The sequence below is a fragment of the Dermacentor variabilis genome, chromosome 1 (genome assembly GCF_050947875.1).
Source record: "Dermacentor variabilis isolate Ectoservices chromosome 1, ASM5094787v1, whole genome shotgun sequence".
NCBI lineage: Eukaryota > Metazoa > Arthropoda > Arachnida > Ixodida > Ixodidae > Dermacentor > Dermacentor variabilis.
Genome location: NC_134568.1, coordinates 78,535,313 through 78,553,346, shown reverse-complemented (window position 1 = coordinate 78,553,346; position 18,034 = coordinate 78,535,313). Strand labels below are relative to the sequence as shown.

Here is an 18,034-nt window from a genome sequence, read left to right as displayed (position 1 = left end):
ATTAATTTGTTCGTTCGTTCGTTCATTCATTCATGGATTTGTTCTTCAAAGGTCGCAATGGGACATGATAGGAAGGGTAATGTCCCAAAAGGATCAAAAGGATTTCCCCGCTTCCATCTATTTGTACAAAAGCTCTCGACATGAAGCGTTTGTCTGAAATACAGAGTCAAAGTGGTTTTTCCCATTGCAGGCGTTTGCAAGGCTCTGTACACATTCAGACCTGCGTAACTTCTCTCGAGTATTATGCAACTATAATCGGCGTGGCCGCTGTTGCGGTGTGAAACGCAAACATGGCATCAGCGGCATACATTGTGGAGCCAGCAATAACAAGGAAAAGCTTTTCGTCGCATTTTGTTCAGCAAAGAACGAGCACGTGCAGCGAGCGAGTCGCTGACACGCCGGCCATTGAGAGTAAAATACGCAGAAACTGTGCGCAATGTTGTTATTCTTCAGTTCAAAGTCTTCTTGCGGTACCCCTGCGAATTGTTTCCACATACCCTCGTTCCAAATAATGCAGAAACTTTGTTATAGGCAGCGTTTGTGCACTGTGCATTACAAAAATAAATTTCATGTTGGTGTGCGTTGGAGGAATATTTTAGCGAAACTTTCACGCAACACGTATCTTTTCTCTGTGCTTCATGTTCAAACAGAACTCTCGGCATCAAAACTGTTTCATCGTCAAAAATCTTCGTAGATTCTTAATTTTACGCCGCCAAAGTAAACATGCATGATTTCTCCGCGGAGGAATTACGCATAGTTTTAAAGCACCTCGTTTGCTTGACATGGAATGACCCTGTAGTAAAAACTGAAGGCGGTGTCATCGGCAACAACTCATGCGAGTTGCATGAGGCCATCGGTAGGGTTCAGGTTGTTTGGCATGCCCGCAAGATAATAATAATAATAATAATAATAATAATAATAATAATAATAATAATAATAATAATAATAATAATAATAATAATAATAATAATAATAGACGGGCGGATTGTGAAGGTCCTTCCGGTATTTAAGAAAGGTAACCGGTCATCACTAACCGACTATCGTCCCATATCCACCACTAGTGTATGCTGCAAAATAATGGAACAGATTGTGTATTCTGGGTTCTTTGCAGGATGCGCCAAGTTTCTCGTTCGCACGAGTTTTACCAGAGTTTGCTTGATGGCAGTCAGTGAACGGAGATAGTATGGAACGCGCAAAAACAGCAGGCAAACAAAAGAAAATGTCGAGAAAAAGCCACGTATGACAACATGAGCGCACCCTGCGCGGTACACTGCTTCCGCGTATCAAGCGCAGAAGGCTGCGCAAGGAAACGCGCCAGCACCGTGTATTGCTGTCGACGTATTATTGCAATTAAGCAATACCGTGACTGTCCGCCTGCCTATCTGCACACTTGCCGTGAGCCGCTTGCCACGCCTTTCTCGGGCGAGTCAAAGACGTGCCCCCTCTTTCGGGCATTATCGTTATATCCTCCGTCAAATGCGAACATGCGGCGCATTCTTGCACCTACACTTCGCGCCAGTCGAATGCATTAGGATACAACAAATAAAATAACGAATATTTTATTTCTTAAAGTATCTCTTTTCCGTTTTGAATGCTATAAATTTCTGATGGCAGACGAATATCGACTGAATTATTAAATTTTTCACTTTTTGCCGCCAGTGGCGACAGTGAGGGACAGCTTACAAGCGGATACATTCTAAAGGGTCGCACGCACGAGGAGTTCATACGGGGAACAGTTGTCAGGGGCGCTGTAGTGGTATTCTCGATAAAGCCAGTCTTGACGATGATCGGACAATTCCCTCTCCATTATAGGGGATGGCAACGCAGCGCTGTGGCATGGCTGGTCGCCGCAGGCGCTTCACAAATAGTGGTGCGCAGCACATCACCGATTACAGTGCGTTGTGCGTGTTTCATTTCGGCGGTGAAGATTGTTAATGCCTCTCAGCTGTGCACCGCGTCGCTGTTGCCGAAAAATAAGTTTGGCGTGGCCCAAGCGGGGTGGGTGCGCGCACAAGGGTTGCATGCCTCGCGCGGGTCGTCACCTATGCTTTTGATTAATAGACGAACTCGTGCCAAACTCTTACATGGCGAAACCCTCCCGAGTTGAACTCGGGAACATGGCCGCAGCAGCAGCAGCCCGCCATGGCCGACTGGAGGAACCGTACACAGTTCCTCCAGTCCAGCCCGTGAGGTCGTGCAGGACGAGCTGCTGGTGTGACCTCCGCTCGGTGGCGCCGGGACGATAACGCAAACTGACGAGTGCCTTCCTCGCGGCAAGCGAAATCATAATTGAGGGCAACTGAGGACAGGCGACAACGCTCCGCCGAGCCGCCAAAATTGCGGCGGCGTTGCAGATCGTGGACCATGCGTCTTCGGCATGGTCTCCGCGACCAGAGGGAAGCGACGACTTTTCAAGGTCGACCGACTAGACGCGGCGACGCTGGGCCCCATTATTGCAGCCAATGTTCAACCGTTGACCATTATTCACAGCGTCGAATGGGCCGCATACAACTGTACCCCAGATTTAGTGGATGCTAACTGGGCGTGCCTCAATCTGCATTGAGAGACAGTCAACCACGGCCTGAACTTTGCGGACCCCATCACGGGCGCTCACACGTAAAAAAATATAAAGTTAGTGTCAAAAAGCGAAGCGCCATCTCGTCAGGGGTGGGTATAGGATAACTGCACCGCTGCTGGAGTCCCACCTGACATGGATGTGGTGGCAGTTTTTTAACGGCCACGTGCGCTGCAAAGACCCTTTCTTGCGTTTGCTAGAAGTCATGGATCGCCAGGCGCTACCCAGTATGAAGGTGCATCACAAAGCAAAAGTAAATAAAGCGTAGTTTTCTGACCCTTCGCTTGTATGAGTGTTATCCGGCATTCCTGCGTGCTTACAAGGTAAGCGCGCGCAAACCACTTCTGCGCTAGCCGACGCTCACTTCGTCTCGCAGCCTTACTTTAGCACGCGCGACGAGCGATTTGTTGAAATCCCAGTAAGGAAACCAGACGCACACCAAACGCAAATGCGAGCGCAAGCACTTAGAGAGCCGCACCAATTCAATCCAGAGGAAGGAGAAGGAGCATCGAATGCTCTGTTGAAAGCCCAGTGCGAAAAGCAGGCGCACACCAGTCTGTGCTCGGCATAGAGTTTCCTACAATATACTCGAGAGAACTCTGGCGCTGCAATCCTTCAGCCACCACCTGAATGATGGGAAGCACGTGGATTTGTCTGATCTTCGTTCTTGTGGAGTCAGACGTTCTTGTGTATCCGTTTATTATACGCTTTATATGCCTTCATTGTCGTAAATTTGAGAGCAATCTATAGTCTTCGAAGTGCAGAAGACGCTGTGAACACGCACAATCTCTGCCAATTGAAACGATGGAGCTTGTCGAGGTGGCCAAATCGAAACGCCCCAAGCGTCTCAAGGCACTGGCTTGCCCGCGATAAATTCATAAGGGTGTTATATGTCGCTTGTCGACGCATGCGTACGTGGCGTAAAGATTTTAATATGGAGCTTCTGTGCTAGAGGCCCTGTGTTCAAATCCTGCCGTCGGACAATTTTAATAATGTCTACACGATTATCTCTTACGCATTACACTCTTGACATTCTTGTACATTCTATTACGCAGTACATTCATTGCAACATCACCGTGCGAAACTATAAACGACATTCTTTTATCTTTCAGCCAGAGCCCTCTAGCGAAGGCAGGCGATGAGGTCAGGATGAGATAAGTAGAATATGAAAGGTCATTGCAGCCTTATCTGCTCTCCGTATACACTATGCGTCACAAAAAAAAATGTTGCTACCAGCGTTGTTGCTGCTGTACACACGTCCGGTTATCCGGTATTGCGCAAACGGCAGTACGTTTACGGACAAGGTAAAACGCCGCAGCGGTAATTGCACCATCGTAAAGAGATTTCTTATTGACGTACTTGAATATATATGGTGACCCGCTAGCTCGTCGGCAAGCAGAGCGGAAGCGAAAAGCAAAAACCGCTGACAGTGCCGCGTATAAAGAGCTTTCATGTTAAGCACCTAAAGCAACCGCAATAAGTTGTTTCGGAATGAAAATATTATACTTTGAGCAAAGGTTATAAACAGGGATAAGGTGCCTCAAAAAGGCTGGCTAACGTTTCAATAAGAGGACCTATCTTCGTCAAAGTCCTGCAGTCGAAACGTTGCCCAGCCTTTCTGAGAGACCTTATCCCTGTTTATAACCTTTATATCACAGTGTGTTACTCCGTCTGTCAGCCGCATTCTTGATTTTATACTTTGAGCAAGCGTGCAGACAAAGACTTGGAGGACGCGTAAGCTTCTCCTTTAAGCGTGGAAGGCGATGACATTCAAAGATCTCTGACGGCTTTTCACGGTTCCCGGCAACAGCAACTTATGTAACTGTAATGATTGCCGGGAAACGTTGGTGGCGAACGCTATGCACGAAGGCGAGCTTTCTGATAGAAACGCGGTCTCTTGCGTGGGCCGATCCCGGAGGTTGTGCACAGCTGAGCCCAATTGAAAATTACATCCCTTCAAATTCCTGTTATTGTTTCGCACTTTTAATATTTCAGTCTGAGAAGATTTAACATAAAAGGCATGCGCTGTCGGTGTTTTCTTTCATGGCATTTCTTTGTGGGCTGTCATTCTCAAAATTCCGAGGAAAAACTTTGTCGAGAAAGGGGGGGGGGTGGGGGGTAAGACAAGGTATGAGCAACTTTCGGGATAGTATGGTGTGGCAATATAACCCGCATACACTGCATGTCATTAGCAAGGCGTGGCATATACATATACCTAAATGCAACGGAAATTTTCGCACACGGAAAACTCTGCCGACACCGACACTAGATTTTCTGCGACACGGGGCCCTTAACGCTATCGCGTAAAAAAGTTCTCAGATACCAAGAGACAGAAGGGTTTCACAGAAAAGCGAAAATCGGGTTCCCTACGTTATATAGGGTTCCCGACGATATAACCTCTAAGAAAAACCTGATATTTGTTCCAAGTGCACATTATTGTGGGTTGTGTTGTGGGAGAGCCAAGACTGCTTATGGAAAGCTAGCTCTAAAAAAGGTCTACGTGCGTTTGCCCCGCCACATTTGAGGCCAAGCCACGTTCAAGATGAGCCGAACATTCCATATCATGCAGTGTTTACACGGTGTCATATGGTGCAACTTAAGAAACGCGCATACAAGGCGTCACCAGAGAACCTTTCCTTGAGGCCACCCTCTCTCGCCCCCATCTCTCTGTGCTTCTCTGTGCTTGTCAGAGACAGTGGCCACGTCTAGCCGATCGATGATACTTAACCGGTTGTAAAGTTTTTTTTTAATTGACGCATTAGAGTTGAAAATAAACTAACTTTTTCCTGTACTACATTAAGACGTTTCCTGCGCGAAAAGAACCCAAATGAATGAAAATATTGAAAAATCTATGACTTGAAACATGAAGTTAGATGCGCTATATTTTGTGTTCAAATCAGCATAAATATTTTATGGCGCTCTATCCTACGGCTAATACGTACGCCGAGAACCGAAACAAGAGCTCCGAACTCTGCAATATACATTAGAAAAGAGTGTACCGTGCGCAAATATCGAAGGCAGACTTCAGCGATTCATCAGGTTTTGACCTTATTTGCTGCCGTAGCGGCGTGCTCTTACACAGCGCACACTGCTGTCTTCTCATGAACAGTTACGTTGCGAAGTGGCCGACACCGTCTTCCTCCGCTAAAGCATTGCCTGTTGTGGCCTACGAAATAGAGACCGAAATAGTGAAGCGGTCACTCTTTTCTTTTTTTTTTTTTTGTGCAGAAGGAACGCACAAGTTACGAAGCGCCGAAGAAGCGCAGTGGTGCCAGCGCGTCCGACTCTCAACTGTACATTCAAGAGGTGCAAGAAGGCGTGTGCGTGTTGAATCCCCAGTGGGAAAATTTGCTTTTTCTTCCACACATGGAGAAGCTTAAGCAGAGGATTTATAGGCGGCCTGACAGGTAACAAGCCGGAAAGGATGCACGGACGTAGTAAGCCCAGTTTCAAACCTTTAATGGATGTCACAGTAATATAGAGCGAATGTTGCAGCCTGCGCTCATAATGCAAATTGGGGGAGTGTCTTCATCTGCTGCAATTACCAGATCTGAGTGATGTTCGCGCGATGTAATGAAATATGTCACAGGAGAAGCACGCTTGCACATACCTATAGCCATAAGATATAGACAAAGCTTTACGCATATATAGAGAAGCGGGATTTCGTAAAGAGCCTGTCAGACAAAATTAACGAATAGTAGGAGACACTTTCTCGACACCGCGCCTAAGTTGCCTTGGCGTACACCAGAGGACCGCCTTCGCCTAAATTGAAATGACTCTTTCGATGCTATCATTCAGAAGATATATATACGTTCACCGCTATAGTAGGCACTACGCGAAGAGGCGAGGTGTCGCACAATTGCTCTGAATACGGCACACGGTTGGCACGTTTGCTGGTATATAAATATTTGGGGTGAGTTTGTGTGCGCACTTGTATGACGATACTTGCCCTGACTTGAGCTTTTTGAAACCGTGCGTAGCTTACTGCTGCTCGGGTTGAAATATGCGCACCAGGCACGATTTTTGGTTTCTGCTCGTAACATGAAGAACGTGAAGAAATAGTGCATAATATTTCAAGACTCTAAAGCAAAAACTGATTTACACCCTTAAGTGTCCTTAAGGGTGCAACGCGGCCTGCTAGTCACGCGCTAAGAGCCGTAAAACATGTAAAGGTGTCAGTTATAGACAGAAGACAGAAATTGGTTTACAGTGAACGATACAACAGACGAGAACTTCATTTTATTTGCGCACGCAATAGCTTTGTCCTGTAAGCGCTCGTTACGGAAAACGCGTCGCGAAAGCGATAACCATTCCTGCTGTTCTGCCTCTATTTTTCGCGCACGCGATAGCAATAAGCTTCAACTTGCCGATCCTAGAGCCACGAAGCTTGGATTTCTTTTCTTTATCACGCAGCACCTGTTTCCTTTTCTGTTCCTTATGTGTCCGGAGTTCGGGTTCCTTAAATTTAGCCAATCACAGAGGGCTATAGCATATGTGATCCATTGGCATGGCGCCTTAAGTACAGGCGCGCCTAATAATTAAAGCACCTCTGCTCTGTCCGAGCAGAACACTCGGCCAGAACTCTGTTCAGCGAGTGGTCGAGTCCTTGAGCCCCAATGACCCGCTCGAGTAAAACACGGTCCTTTCGTAGAGTTGAGACGTATAGAGTGCGGTTCCCCACGCACGCGCGTGCGCACCTGCCGGCCGTCATCTGGCTGCGGCGCGCTGGCTGCGGCTTTGCGCTGCTTAGCGCGTTTCCGAAGGAGCCGGAATGCGAACATGCTCGCGTATCGTATCTTGCGTGCTCGTGAAAGTGCACATCGGTCGATATTAATCCGGAGCCCTCCATTGCGGCGTCCCTCGTAAACCACTGGGCAGCTTCGGGAAGTCCCACAATTTTCTCTTTCTCTCTGGTACAATTTGTCTCTACTCCACTCCCCTGAGCGCAGGGTAGCAAAGTGGATGCTACTCTGTTCAACGCATACGTATGCACTTTTTTTCTATTATCCGTCTCTCTCTCTCTCTCTCTCTCTCTCTCTCTGGCTGTCATCCGTATCCTTTACGCATATCTACGCACTATAGCATTTGCTGCGTCGTTAAAGGTATGCATATAAATTCCACGGCTTGTACTCGTTCGGAGTGCGGCGAGCGCAGCACGTTCAATAACGAACGCGTGTGCCGCTTCAGTCCGTATGACTCCCAGAGTATTGCGGGTGCTGCATCCGTTGCAGCGGTCCTCATCCGACCCCCTGGCGTTGATCAGAGGGGAAGGAAAGTGAAAGAAAAGCGCAAAAACAGTTGCTTCGGCAAAAGTCCGTTGCAGGATCCCGTTAAGCTTGTTCTTCTCCGGTTTCTTGACCGCGCTACCGCAACGTGCCTTGAGACGCAAGACACGCGCGCTCAAGGGAACCACGCCTACATATTTGGAGACACGCATGCTGGCCTCTCAGACTCCAACACGCCCCCTCCTCGGGCTTTTTCTTGTTTTTGTTTTTGCTTTACTTACCTTTTTTTTTCTATCTCGTCTTTCCACACAACAGAACGATGTGGACGGTAGAGTGGAAGAACGCCGCAGACACCGCGCTGCGTTTTTGCAAGTCAAGTGGTCTCGTTGTGGTCAGTCGCCTGAAATGAAACGTGCAACCTTTCTGGCATTAGTTGCATTCATCCATCCATAAGAGAGCCGGAGTTAACCACCTTAAGCGTTAATATTCATGAATAGTTTCTAGGTTAGCGCCAAGTTCTTTCGGCTCGTGCACGTTTGTGACTTTTCCATTTATTATTTCCGGCTAGATTAATCTCGGCCTACATAACTCTCTGACCGGAAGGCTAATATGCTTCGAAGGTTTTTGCAGGAAACGCCTTCGATAATAAATCAAGCGATAGGCGCTGTGCTGTCGTTTCTTGAAGAGGACAGAGAGAGAAATAATTGATGGGCATATCCTCGAGAAGTCAGTGCACTTGTAACGGGTCAACTATTAGTCAAGCTTCACTAAGCGGAACACTAGTATCTTATCGTGACTTCTGAACATAAGCTCACCAAAAAGAAAATATACAGGTCAAAAGAACAAAGAAGAAGGACAGAACAACCGCAAAGAAAGCGGCTGCCCTCCACTTTCCTTTTTTTTTTTTCTTATTATTTAAAAAAAAAAGGGGGGGGGGAGGCCAGGTGGGGTGCCTCTTGTCTTATGTGTTTAGTGTGCAAAAGTAACAAAAACTCTTTCCATTGTTAGTACGATTAACATTTACAGCTTCTATAAAAGCAGACGTTCATCATACAGATATGTTTGATGGCCTGATTTCGAAATGTCAGACCGCCATCCCCAGTTAGACCCAATTTAACCCTACCCAAGTCACCAAAAGCAACACTAAGCGAAGTTAATTTCCCTTTTCCTAAATTCTTTATGGATGAGTACAATTTAAGCCATCTTGACAAAACCGCGAGCCTCTAAATCAGCCTTTAAATAATACTCAAGCAGACGATGTGTGCACTTAGTGGTCGGTGAATACGATGCAAATCCCAGCATGTCGACTCCGAGATTTTCAGCGCACCGCGTGCCCTGCTGCCCTTTCCAGTGGCCGTGCCGAAGAACCGCGCTGATTCTCAATGTTCTGAGTGGAGAGTCATTTCCAGCAAAGGGGAATGAAGGTGTTTTTTTTTAAGTTTCGGTATCAAATATGTCTTCTAGTTTAGCTATGTTATTGTGACGCATCCACTCGTAGGCTAAACAGATTTTTTTTTATGCACGGATGCGGCCGTATATTTAAACTATTTCAATTTTTACGCGGCCATAAATGCCGCTGCAGTTGGCCTTTAGGATGAAAACAGTATCGATAGTGGAGCTATAAACGAACTAAAACTTCTATATATATGTAGAGTGTTTCAGCGAACACTTTCAAAAATTCTTAAAGGTTGGCTGTGGCAGACTACACAATCGTAGTTTGTGAGGTGGTCTACTCGAAGCGGCAGACACAACCTGCACAAAAAAAATGAAATGCATAACCGACTAATTAATGAAAATTCACTAATTAACTTTTTAAAATTATTACCTTATGACCCATATTGCAATTTACAAATTCTAGCCGTGGAATCCGCAAGGCGGATCCACTTGGAACAGATTCTGAGTATGATACCAATTTCTAGATATTAATTCGCGAACTTTGCGGAGAAATGCATTAGCCTTCCAGTTACTTTTGTGCTTGAATGTATAAAACGACGTTTTCTTAGTAAAATAAATAATAAAACACGCTTGCGAATTACATTGCTTATTTAGGCTTTCAAGACGTGTGTTCCTTTCAGCGCGTTAGCATGAGTGTGACCAAATAAAGCGTTCTACCTCCTGGCATCAGAAACGAAGTAAAGAAATGACACAACCTGTGTTAAATAACCACTTATATGCAGGCCCAGTATTTATCATTTACAGTAGTGAGGCTTCATCTCTGCGAAACTACTCGGTCACGCAGGGCATGTGGTGAAACCCAAAACGATTGAAAGTGGCCATGTATGTCTGCAATATGACAGTAGAGGGTTTGTATGCTAGAGCATCAGCTTCGTCATTTCCTGCAATTACGATGCGAAATGGAAACCAGTGAAACTTGAACGCTAAGTTTTGTTCTGTTATTTCGCCAAGTATAAGGAGTTTCTCTAAAGACTCGCTGGAAGGTAGACCGTGATATAGTTGTTTGCAATGCCAGGCTGGAATCTGTGAGCACCACAACATAATGTTAAGAGAATGTCTTCAGTTAACGTAGAGCTGCAGGTATTGCCGGTTGCTCGAGAACCGAGAACGAGAACAAATTGTGCAGCTGACCAGCCCAACCTGCTTCTCGAAAGGGTGCACAAAACGTAGCCGCGCAGAGGTCTGCGTCCGTTTTGATAGACTCATCACATTTCCCAAATATCATCATCAGATGATATTTGGAAGTGATCTGGGCGAGCCAAATGCTCGAGAGCAAGTGACTTGTGCAGATGGAACGCAACATTTTCAACGGAGCCTTGGCGTACACTTAGGTTGCGAAGGATGTCTTCGAACGTCCACGGTGGGTTTCTCTGTTGCCTCTCTATTGAACAACAGGGGCCAAAGTGGGCGATGACTCATTTAATAGAAATAGGTTAGTCAGGAGAGCCTGGGACGCCTGGGAGGAGTTTTGACTCAGGTTCATTTATTACCTCCTTATTCGAAGCTGATTGAGGAATTCCCAATCAAATGCAAATACTTTTCTTGTTGGCTTCGGCTAAGCACTCGTACTGACGGTTTAATGGTGCGTGCCATCGTCGACGTACCTTGTAAGTTATTCGGCTCGTGACCGATGCTGAGTGCAACTAAAGAATGGAGACGTGCAGTGGGCACCCCAGCGTACGTTAACGACGAGTCTCTGAGAAGCCATTGCCATTGTGATCTGCAGCGCGGCTCCATGGCAGCTTTTAATCCAAAGTGATGCTCGAAAACCGCCCGCTGGTTACCTTGTAGAGAAAATTAGCCACTAAACTCCCCTTCAAACCTTGCGGACTCTTCACGGACCCAAAGCCTGCATTGCAACGATTATGCCGTGCTTTACCGTCTAGCAATTTCATACACAAAGTCACTATCATTTGTGAGACTTCCACAAAGGCCTCACATTGAAGTTTCAGCGGATTGCCTCTCACACTGGGATCGCTGGAAATTACGAAGCTGATGCTCTCGCATACGGATCAAGCTCACGTGCCCCTAATGTAGAAGCTCCAAAGAGCACTTAAATCACGAAATCGGAGATCTGTGCTCCCTTCCATTGCTTTGAATTCCGCCACATGCTCCCTGCGGAACCAGCCGGTTTCGTCGATACTACTTACAGCGGAAGCTGGGCTAATTGGATGTCTGATGATTAATGCACTTCTAGCGCTTATGAAAAAACAAAAATTCAGAGAGTAAAAGAGAACAGGACAGGGAGAGCGCTGCGTCGAAACTTGTTTCATAGACATAAGTGACGAGTGGCTTGGCGAGCGCTCACAAGTGAGCCTGAATGGCAGAAAGTGACCGGGCACTGTGACATTACTGCGGGACAGGAGTCTTGATGACCGCCACCCAATTGAAGGTATTTGCATAGATGGAGATATTCGTGTGTACAACGGCCTATATATATATATATATATATATATATATATATATATATATATATATGCGCGAAAAAGGAATACATTTTAAAAATGGGCACTGAGTTTTCTGACTAATGGGCAATGGCGTGCTATGGTAAAGTATTTCAGTGTATGCACAGTCCTACAATGAAGTGACAGAATTCTCTGCGTGAAAGGTTCATGAGGGTGACAGAGTAGAACTAAAGTTGGTCGAGTTGACCAATGTTTTCGAAGCATGTGAATAAAAAGTTCATCGCACGCCTCTGTTGTGTGAGGCAGGCTAAAGGGCCTAAGACACAGTCAAATGACAAAGGTCTGTATGTAAGCGAATGCATGCAATGTTCATAGAACGCACACTCGTCGGCATACGTTCTACAATCGAACAGGATATGCTCCATGGTTTCAATTGAGCCACAGTTGTTGCAGTGTGGACTTGTCACTTGACCGAATCGGTATCGTAAGCCGTTTCCATAGGCGGAGTTTCAGGCGAAGACAATGATATAGAATTTCCAAATGGCGAGGAATGTTGGATGGGAGTCTGGATCTGAGATTTGGGTCGATTGAGTAAAGGAAAGGGTAATGTTGAGTCGACAAGCTCCACAGCCGGTCCTTTTCTTCAGAAGCAAATCTTTTAGCTAGTTGGGAAGCATCAGATCTAGTGAAATAAATCCACTTATAGTTTTGGTGTTTAAGACCTTTGCGTGCCGCTTCATCTGCTTTTTCGTTGGCCACAATACCACAATGAGCAGGTATCCACTGAAATTTGATACAGTGGCCTGATGGAATGGCCAAGTGATGCAAGTACGCAATGTCGAAAGAAACAGGCTGATGATTGGTGTTTTTTTTTAATAGACTGCACAATGTTTGTAGTGCTCCTTTAGAGTAACTGAAAATCACCCATTGATCAGGCGCTCGGCGCAATATATAGAGGACAGCTTCTTTGATGCCGTGAAACTCTGCTGTCGTTGAGGATGTCCTCCGCTGCAGCTGATAAGAAAGCATTTGTCTTGTTGAGGGCTCATAAAGACCACAGGAGGAAGTCTCCCGAGTGGTTGAGGCACCAGTGTAGATGTGGGTGTGCTGCTTATATTTCTCGGCTAAGTAGAGGAGAGTGATCTGCTGCATCGCGGCCTGTGGCATGCGACTCTTTGTCCCATTTACACCGAGTACAAACTAGTTTATATTTAGAGGCGAAAGTGTCCAGGGGGGAAAAGTCGGAGGCAGTAACTTCTGTGACTGAATAATCGGAGGAAGGTGCAAGATCTGCACAGCTTGGTCAAAGCCAGACTTACTGTGGGTTACGTGGACGCGGTACATGCATGAAGTGCTTCTTCCCTTGGAGCACTTGCTGAAGATGGGTACTCATTGTTTCTTGGGAAGCGATGACATCTAGCGGCTGACATCCTGCTTCCGCTACTGTTCCTGACGCTGAAGAGCCCTTCGGGAGGCCCAGGCAAATCCGCAGGCAGTTGTTCCGCGCGGCTTCCAGAATCCTCTTGTTGGCTGGTGATAATCTCTATAGCGCACCTGTAAGCAATAGCGCAATGTGCCTTCAATAAAGGCTTTTTCAGTAGTACCATTGAGCGGCAGTACGGCCTAAAGACGGCGGGAGAATAGACATAGCCACGTTAAATTGCGAGGGACATAGGACACTTCCCTGCCGAGAGCTGCGAAAGATGCGCACTAAAGCTTCGTCCTAGAATTTTAACTATGCCTGCACTCTTTAATGCAGGTCACAGTGTACTAGGGAGATGTTCTGAAGAGATAGGAAGAGGAGATGCACAAAAAACAGTAAACAACACATGTGCATAAAGGCAAAGAAGTGCGCAACGATTGTTATGCCCGCTACGCAATCAGTACGACCTTAAGAAGCTGAGTACTCAGCAGGGAATACGCGCAGCCTTGTTTAGGCGACAGCACATTTATTATATAGTTAAGACGCGACCTATGATAAAGGGTGCATGTAGGTGCGTTTATTCCTTTTCCTTTCCCATAGGTACCCCTTCACGCTCAGACATTAATCTTGTGCAATAGACAGCTTGCGCGTTAACCTCGAGAAGTAAATAAATGGGCTGCGCTTAACGGTATTGAAGTATGAGAGAAAATATATCGCGATGGACATAATTATTCTAGCTCGTAACGTCGGCGAACAATGGAGTGAGAGACGAATATGACAGGAGATCGCCGAAATGGAAATGATGGGGGCGGCCTGGACGGTCCCGTCGAGAAAAGCGCGCGGCCGCCGAGCGTGCATGTCATCCATGTGGGGCCGCGACTTTAAACGCGAGAACGCGCTTCCCGTTGCTCGCGCTGAGGTCGGCACCGCTTTTCTCGGGCAAAAAGGTCACGATTCTCAGGATTCAAGAATTCCAGCCGCTCTGGCAAAAGCAGCACGGCTCTCACGGGCGCTTGCGATATCGAAACCGGTATGGGCGACCAGTCCACGCGCTAGATAGCGCTGCTGCCGGAAGCTGCTGCCGGCGGTATGTCACCGCGCGCGCGACAGTCGAAATGGGCCTCCGCTCGTAGGTCTTCAAACAGAATGCTCGCGGCGCGTCTTCTGCCCTGACGACGTCGTGCCGTAGTTGAGGCAGGCCCGTCACAGCGGCCGACATCGTGAGCCCTCGGGTGATGTCATCAACGTTGCTAGTCCGTCACTTCAGCTCCAAGAGTGCACCGCCGTGCAGAAGCACTTTTAGACCTCCAGGGGTGCGCTGTTCTCGGTTTGACCATGTACGGTGCGAGACATTCCGCCTGCCTTGTAGCAGCAGCCTCCCACCTTATACGGCGTTACGAAAAAGAAAACGAAGTCGTTCTAAATAGCTCGGGGAATCACTGAAAATTAGTGCTTATCGGATGCGACGAGGATGGAGAAATAAATGGACGAGTTGGTAGGACATTAGCAACCACACGAAACAGACAAAGACGGTAAGCAAGAACACATGGACATGGTATCTTCAGCTAGAAGGCTAGCGCTGTCTCGTGTATTCTTCCTGTACCCTACTCGTTTGTTTCGCGGTGTTCGTAATGAATTATGGGTTGCATTTTCACCTGTTACTAGTAAACAACCTTGTTGCAGAATTGTTGCTGGCCTCCGCATGCGCTCCCTGCACAGCAGCTATTGTGCTGGTAGCACTTTGTCTCTCTTCGCAGTTTTGTTGACCATAGGGGCTGTATACCTTGTGTCGTACCCGCACATTCTTTTTTTGCGTGCTTTACCTCTTAGAGGTATTAATTAATGCGGTTGCGCAATCGCACCTAGGTTCCAGGCGGAGCGGCATGATAAACTATTGTGCGAGTATTAAACAACCAGTCAAATTGCTTATGTTATGAAAGGCAGTACGTATTATAAGTTACATAGGCACTTCGAGTTGCTAGTAATGTATGTAAGGTATTTAGATTTTAGTGTAGCCTCAATTCTTGTGTTGCGGGAGGAATTGCCTGTCGCGAGATCTTGAACCAGCAAAGGGCCGATTATATGACAGTTAATCTAGAACGCGGCACCAAGAGGAGAATAAAAAAAAAAGAGGGGGGGTGACTATAATTACAGTTACTTGTAGGCGGTCTTGACTAAGGGCTCTCCCTTCTCTGATTGATGGTGAAAAGAAAGATGCAGAAGCTATACCGTCGCTTCATCGAAATAGGTTGCGCTCCAAGAATCTGGTGCTGAATTCACAAATCTTTTTTCTTGGCAATAGCTGTAAATCATTGGCCGGTGGCCTTCGCTAATGTGTACAACATCGCGAGTGGCCGACACCTGCTGGTACGAACACTCCTAGGGCAAGAGAGAGAGAGACAGAAGAAAGGGGAATAACAGGGAGGTTAACCAGATGGGAAGATCCGGTTTGCTACCCTACGCTTGAGAGAGAGGAGAGGGGGAGGTAAAGTGATAGCAAAGCAGAGAGAAAGAAAGAAGCATAGACATACAATCACAGTCGGTCACTGTCACCGCATACTGTCACCGCACAGCACAGTACCACTTGCAGCACTGTAAACATCTGTTCAGGGGCCCTATAACGTAAAACTATTCCAATATGTTTCTATTCCAATCTCCTGACGTCAAATTTGCGTAACCGCCGATGCAAGCATCGGGCGGTCCCCCGCAGGGTTGTCTGAACAAACCAATCAAATGCTCCCCTCGTTCATAGGAGATCACTTTTGTTTGCTTGAAAAACGAATGGCATTGCCTGCTCTGAGCGGCTTGTCTTACCTAATTGGCTCACAAGAGGCGAGGAGCATGCTCAAGTGGGGAGGGATTCGATGGGGTCGAGCCACTGCACTGAATATCGATAACCGGATGAAGAGGGTGATGCCGGCGCCTGCGATTGGTCCGCTTTCTCTTACTTAGCTTGCGGTGGCTCGTCGACAATAGCGGCGGCATGCAACGGAAGCTTAAGAATGACGCTAACACGGATCGTCAGCAAAGAAGGGTTGGCAGAACGAGGTCGTAAACGTGCCTAAAGTGCTCGAAAGTGTTACACGGCCAGACAAAACGTTTTATTATACGCGAATAAACCCATGCTCCCCGGCAGGTGCGAGTAGTCAGTGCCTGAGTGATCGGCGGCAGCCATCTTTTATTCCTTTCGGAACGGGGCAGCCTGTGGCTATCCCGAAGAAAATTCAGTTTTGTTCAGCATATTAATGCATCTTTAACGCGTACACGTCACTTTGACGCAGTGAGTTTTTGCGGTTTTGTGACGTCGCATGACAGGCAGGTGAAGTGGGTGCAGCCCGGAAACTTTTGACCAATAGCCGAGGGCTAACGGTGCAAAGGCGTCAAATCAGAAATAACTATTTTTGTTTTGTTTGGTCAAATTACGCATAATCAGTGTGTACACGTCATGTCAGATGGGGAGCTATCGCGGTTTTCGTGGCGTCGCGTGACAGACAGGTGAAGTGGGGGTGATCCAAAAATGTTTTTGACCTATCGCGGTGGGCTGATTGCTGAATTGGAATAGAAAAGTTTGGAATAGTTTTACGTTATAGCGCCCCAGGCTACAGCCGCTTATCCAGTTCTGTTGCCCTTAAAGACTGCAGCAGTGCCCTCGTCGCCCTCCGCTGCGATGGCTTCTGATGTCGGCATTCTAAAATAAGTTCCTCTGTTAGAGGTCTTTGGTCAAAGCGCGCTATCTCGATTGCGGGCTATCGTCTCTGTAAAGTGTAACGAGGAAAGTCACAGAGAAGGTGTTGAAGAGGCTCCTCGCTGCGACAGTCATCACACGAGGCGTCGTCGGACCATCCTATTCGGAATGGAAGAACCTCTTCGTGGTTGCGTGCCCTGGCGAATGACGCTCACAGCTTTCTCGCAGTTCGTGCGTGCAGCTGAACGCGTCTAATTCCCGTTTCTTTTTTTTTTTGCCTTTCCTTGGCAGCGCTCAAGCCATGCCGTGGCTGGCGCTGCTAGTGTGCCTTCTGCTGCGTGGGGAGGCTGCCGTGGCGGTGGACCTGCGGCGGCCGTCGTCGCCGTCCAGGCCAGAGTCGCAGAGGCCCTTCCACTTCGCTAAGCACAGGCCCGAGCTTTTCTACGACAACAACGTGGTGCCTGAGAACGGCGAGGTCAACGTGTTCGTCTTCAAGGATCAAATAAGAAGGTATGCGTGCCTGCAACTTCAGTTTGTCCCCACGTGGCGGCCCTTGTCAAACGTTCCATTGCGTGCTTGGCGGAAGCTAGAATTACTGTATATGCTACCAAAGGTAGCATATACAGTAACTCTAGCGGAAGCAAGTGCTGACCCCCACGTGGCGGCGGTGTTGTGGCGCCCTGAGCGCTATACAAACACAGGAGGGATACAAAGACAACCTACAGGAGCTGAGCGTATCCTTCCTGGCGGTGGCCGGCGAACGCACTCCTGCGAGGCTTTAATGCAACGACGTTCGAGCGCCGATCTTTCAGTGCACAGCACGCCTCAAGTGCTAAAACATTTATTCTGAGCTCTCAACTACAGCGTCTCCAATACCCATGCAAGGTGTCACTAATGGATGTTACGCTATCAGCTAGCTCTTTTAGTTAAATAAATTCGTATTTAAGAGGTGCGAGCTGTTCGTTTTTTTTTTTTCCTTTCTCCATATTTACAACAATGCATGATGCACTTAGCCGCCGGAACGTTTTCAGTGCCCTGTGATAGCATATATGTGCAGGGCTTCTTTTATGACGCTCTCGGTGACTTGGAAACGACAATTAACATTTCAATACTTCTTGCAGTTTACAGTTTCGTACAGAAAAATATTTCCGTTTATGCAAAGTGAGCCTGCTGAGCCTGAAACCTGTGTGTGGAGTAAAATGATTCCGCACTACACCAGTTATGCAGTTAATCTGAACGCGAAGCACTTCAGCAGGTCGAATTTTA

The 18,034-nt window shown here is 47.2% G+C and overlaps 1 protein-coding gene across 3 annotated transcripts in view; it reads left to right on the top strand.

The window, feature by feature from the left end:
* Nucleotides 1-18,034, top strand: part of LOC142579828 (protein NDNF-like) — a 237,758-nt gene that overhangs the window by 175,445 nt on the left and 44,279 nt on the right. For all 3 annotated transcript variants that reach the window (XM_075690414.1, XM_075690434.1, XM_075690423.1), the window contains one exon: nucleotides 17,060-17,278. In XM_075690414.1, coding sequence (XP_075546529.1) covers nucleotides 17,060-17,278 — 219 coding nt within the window. The remainder of the gene's footprint in view (nucleotides 1-17,059; nucleotides 17,279-18,034) is intronic.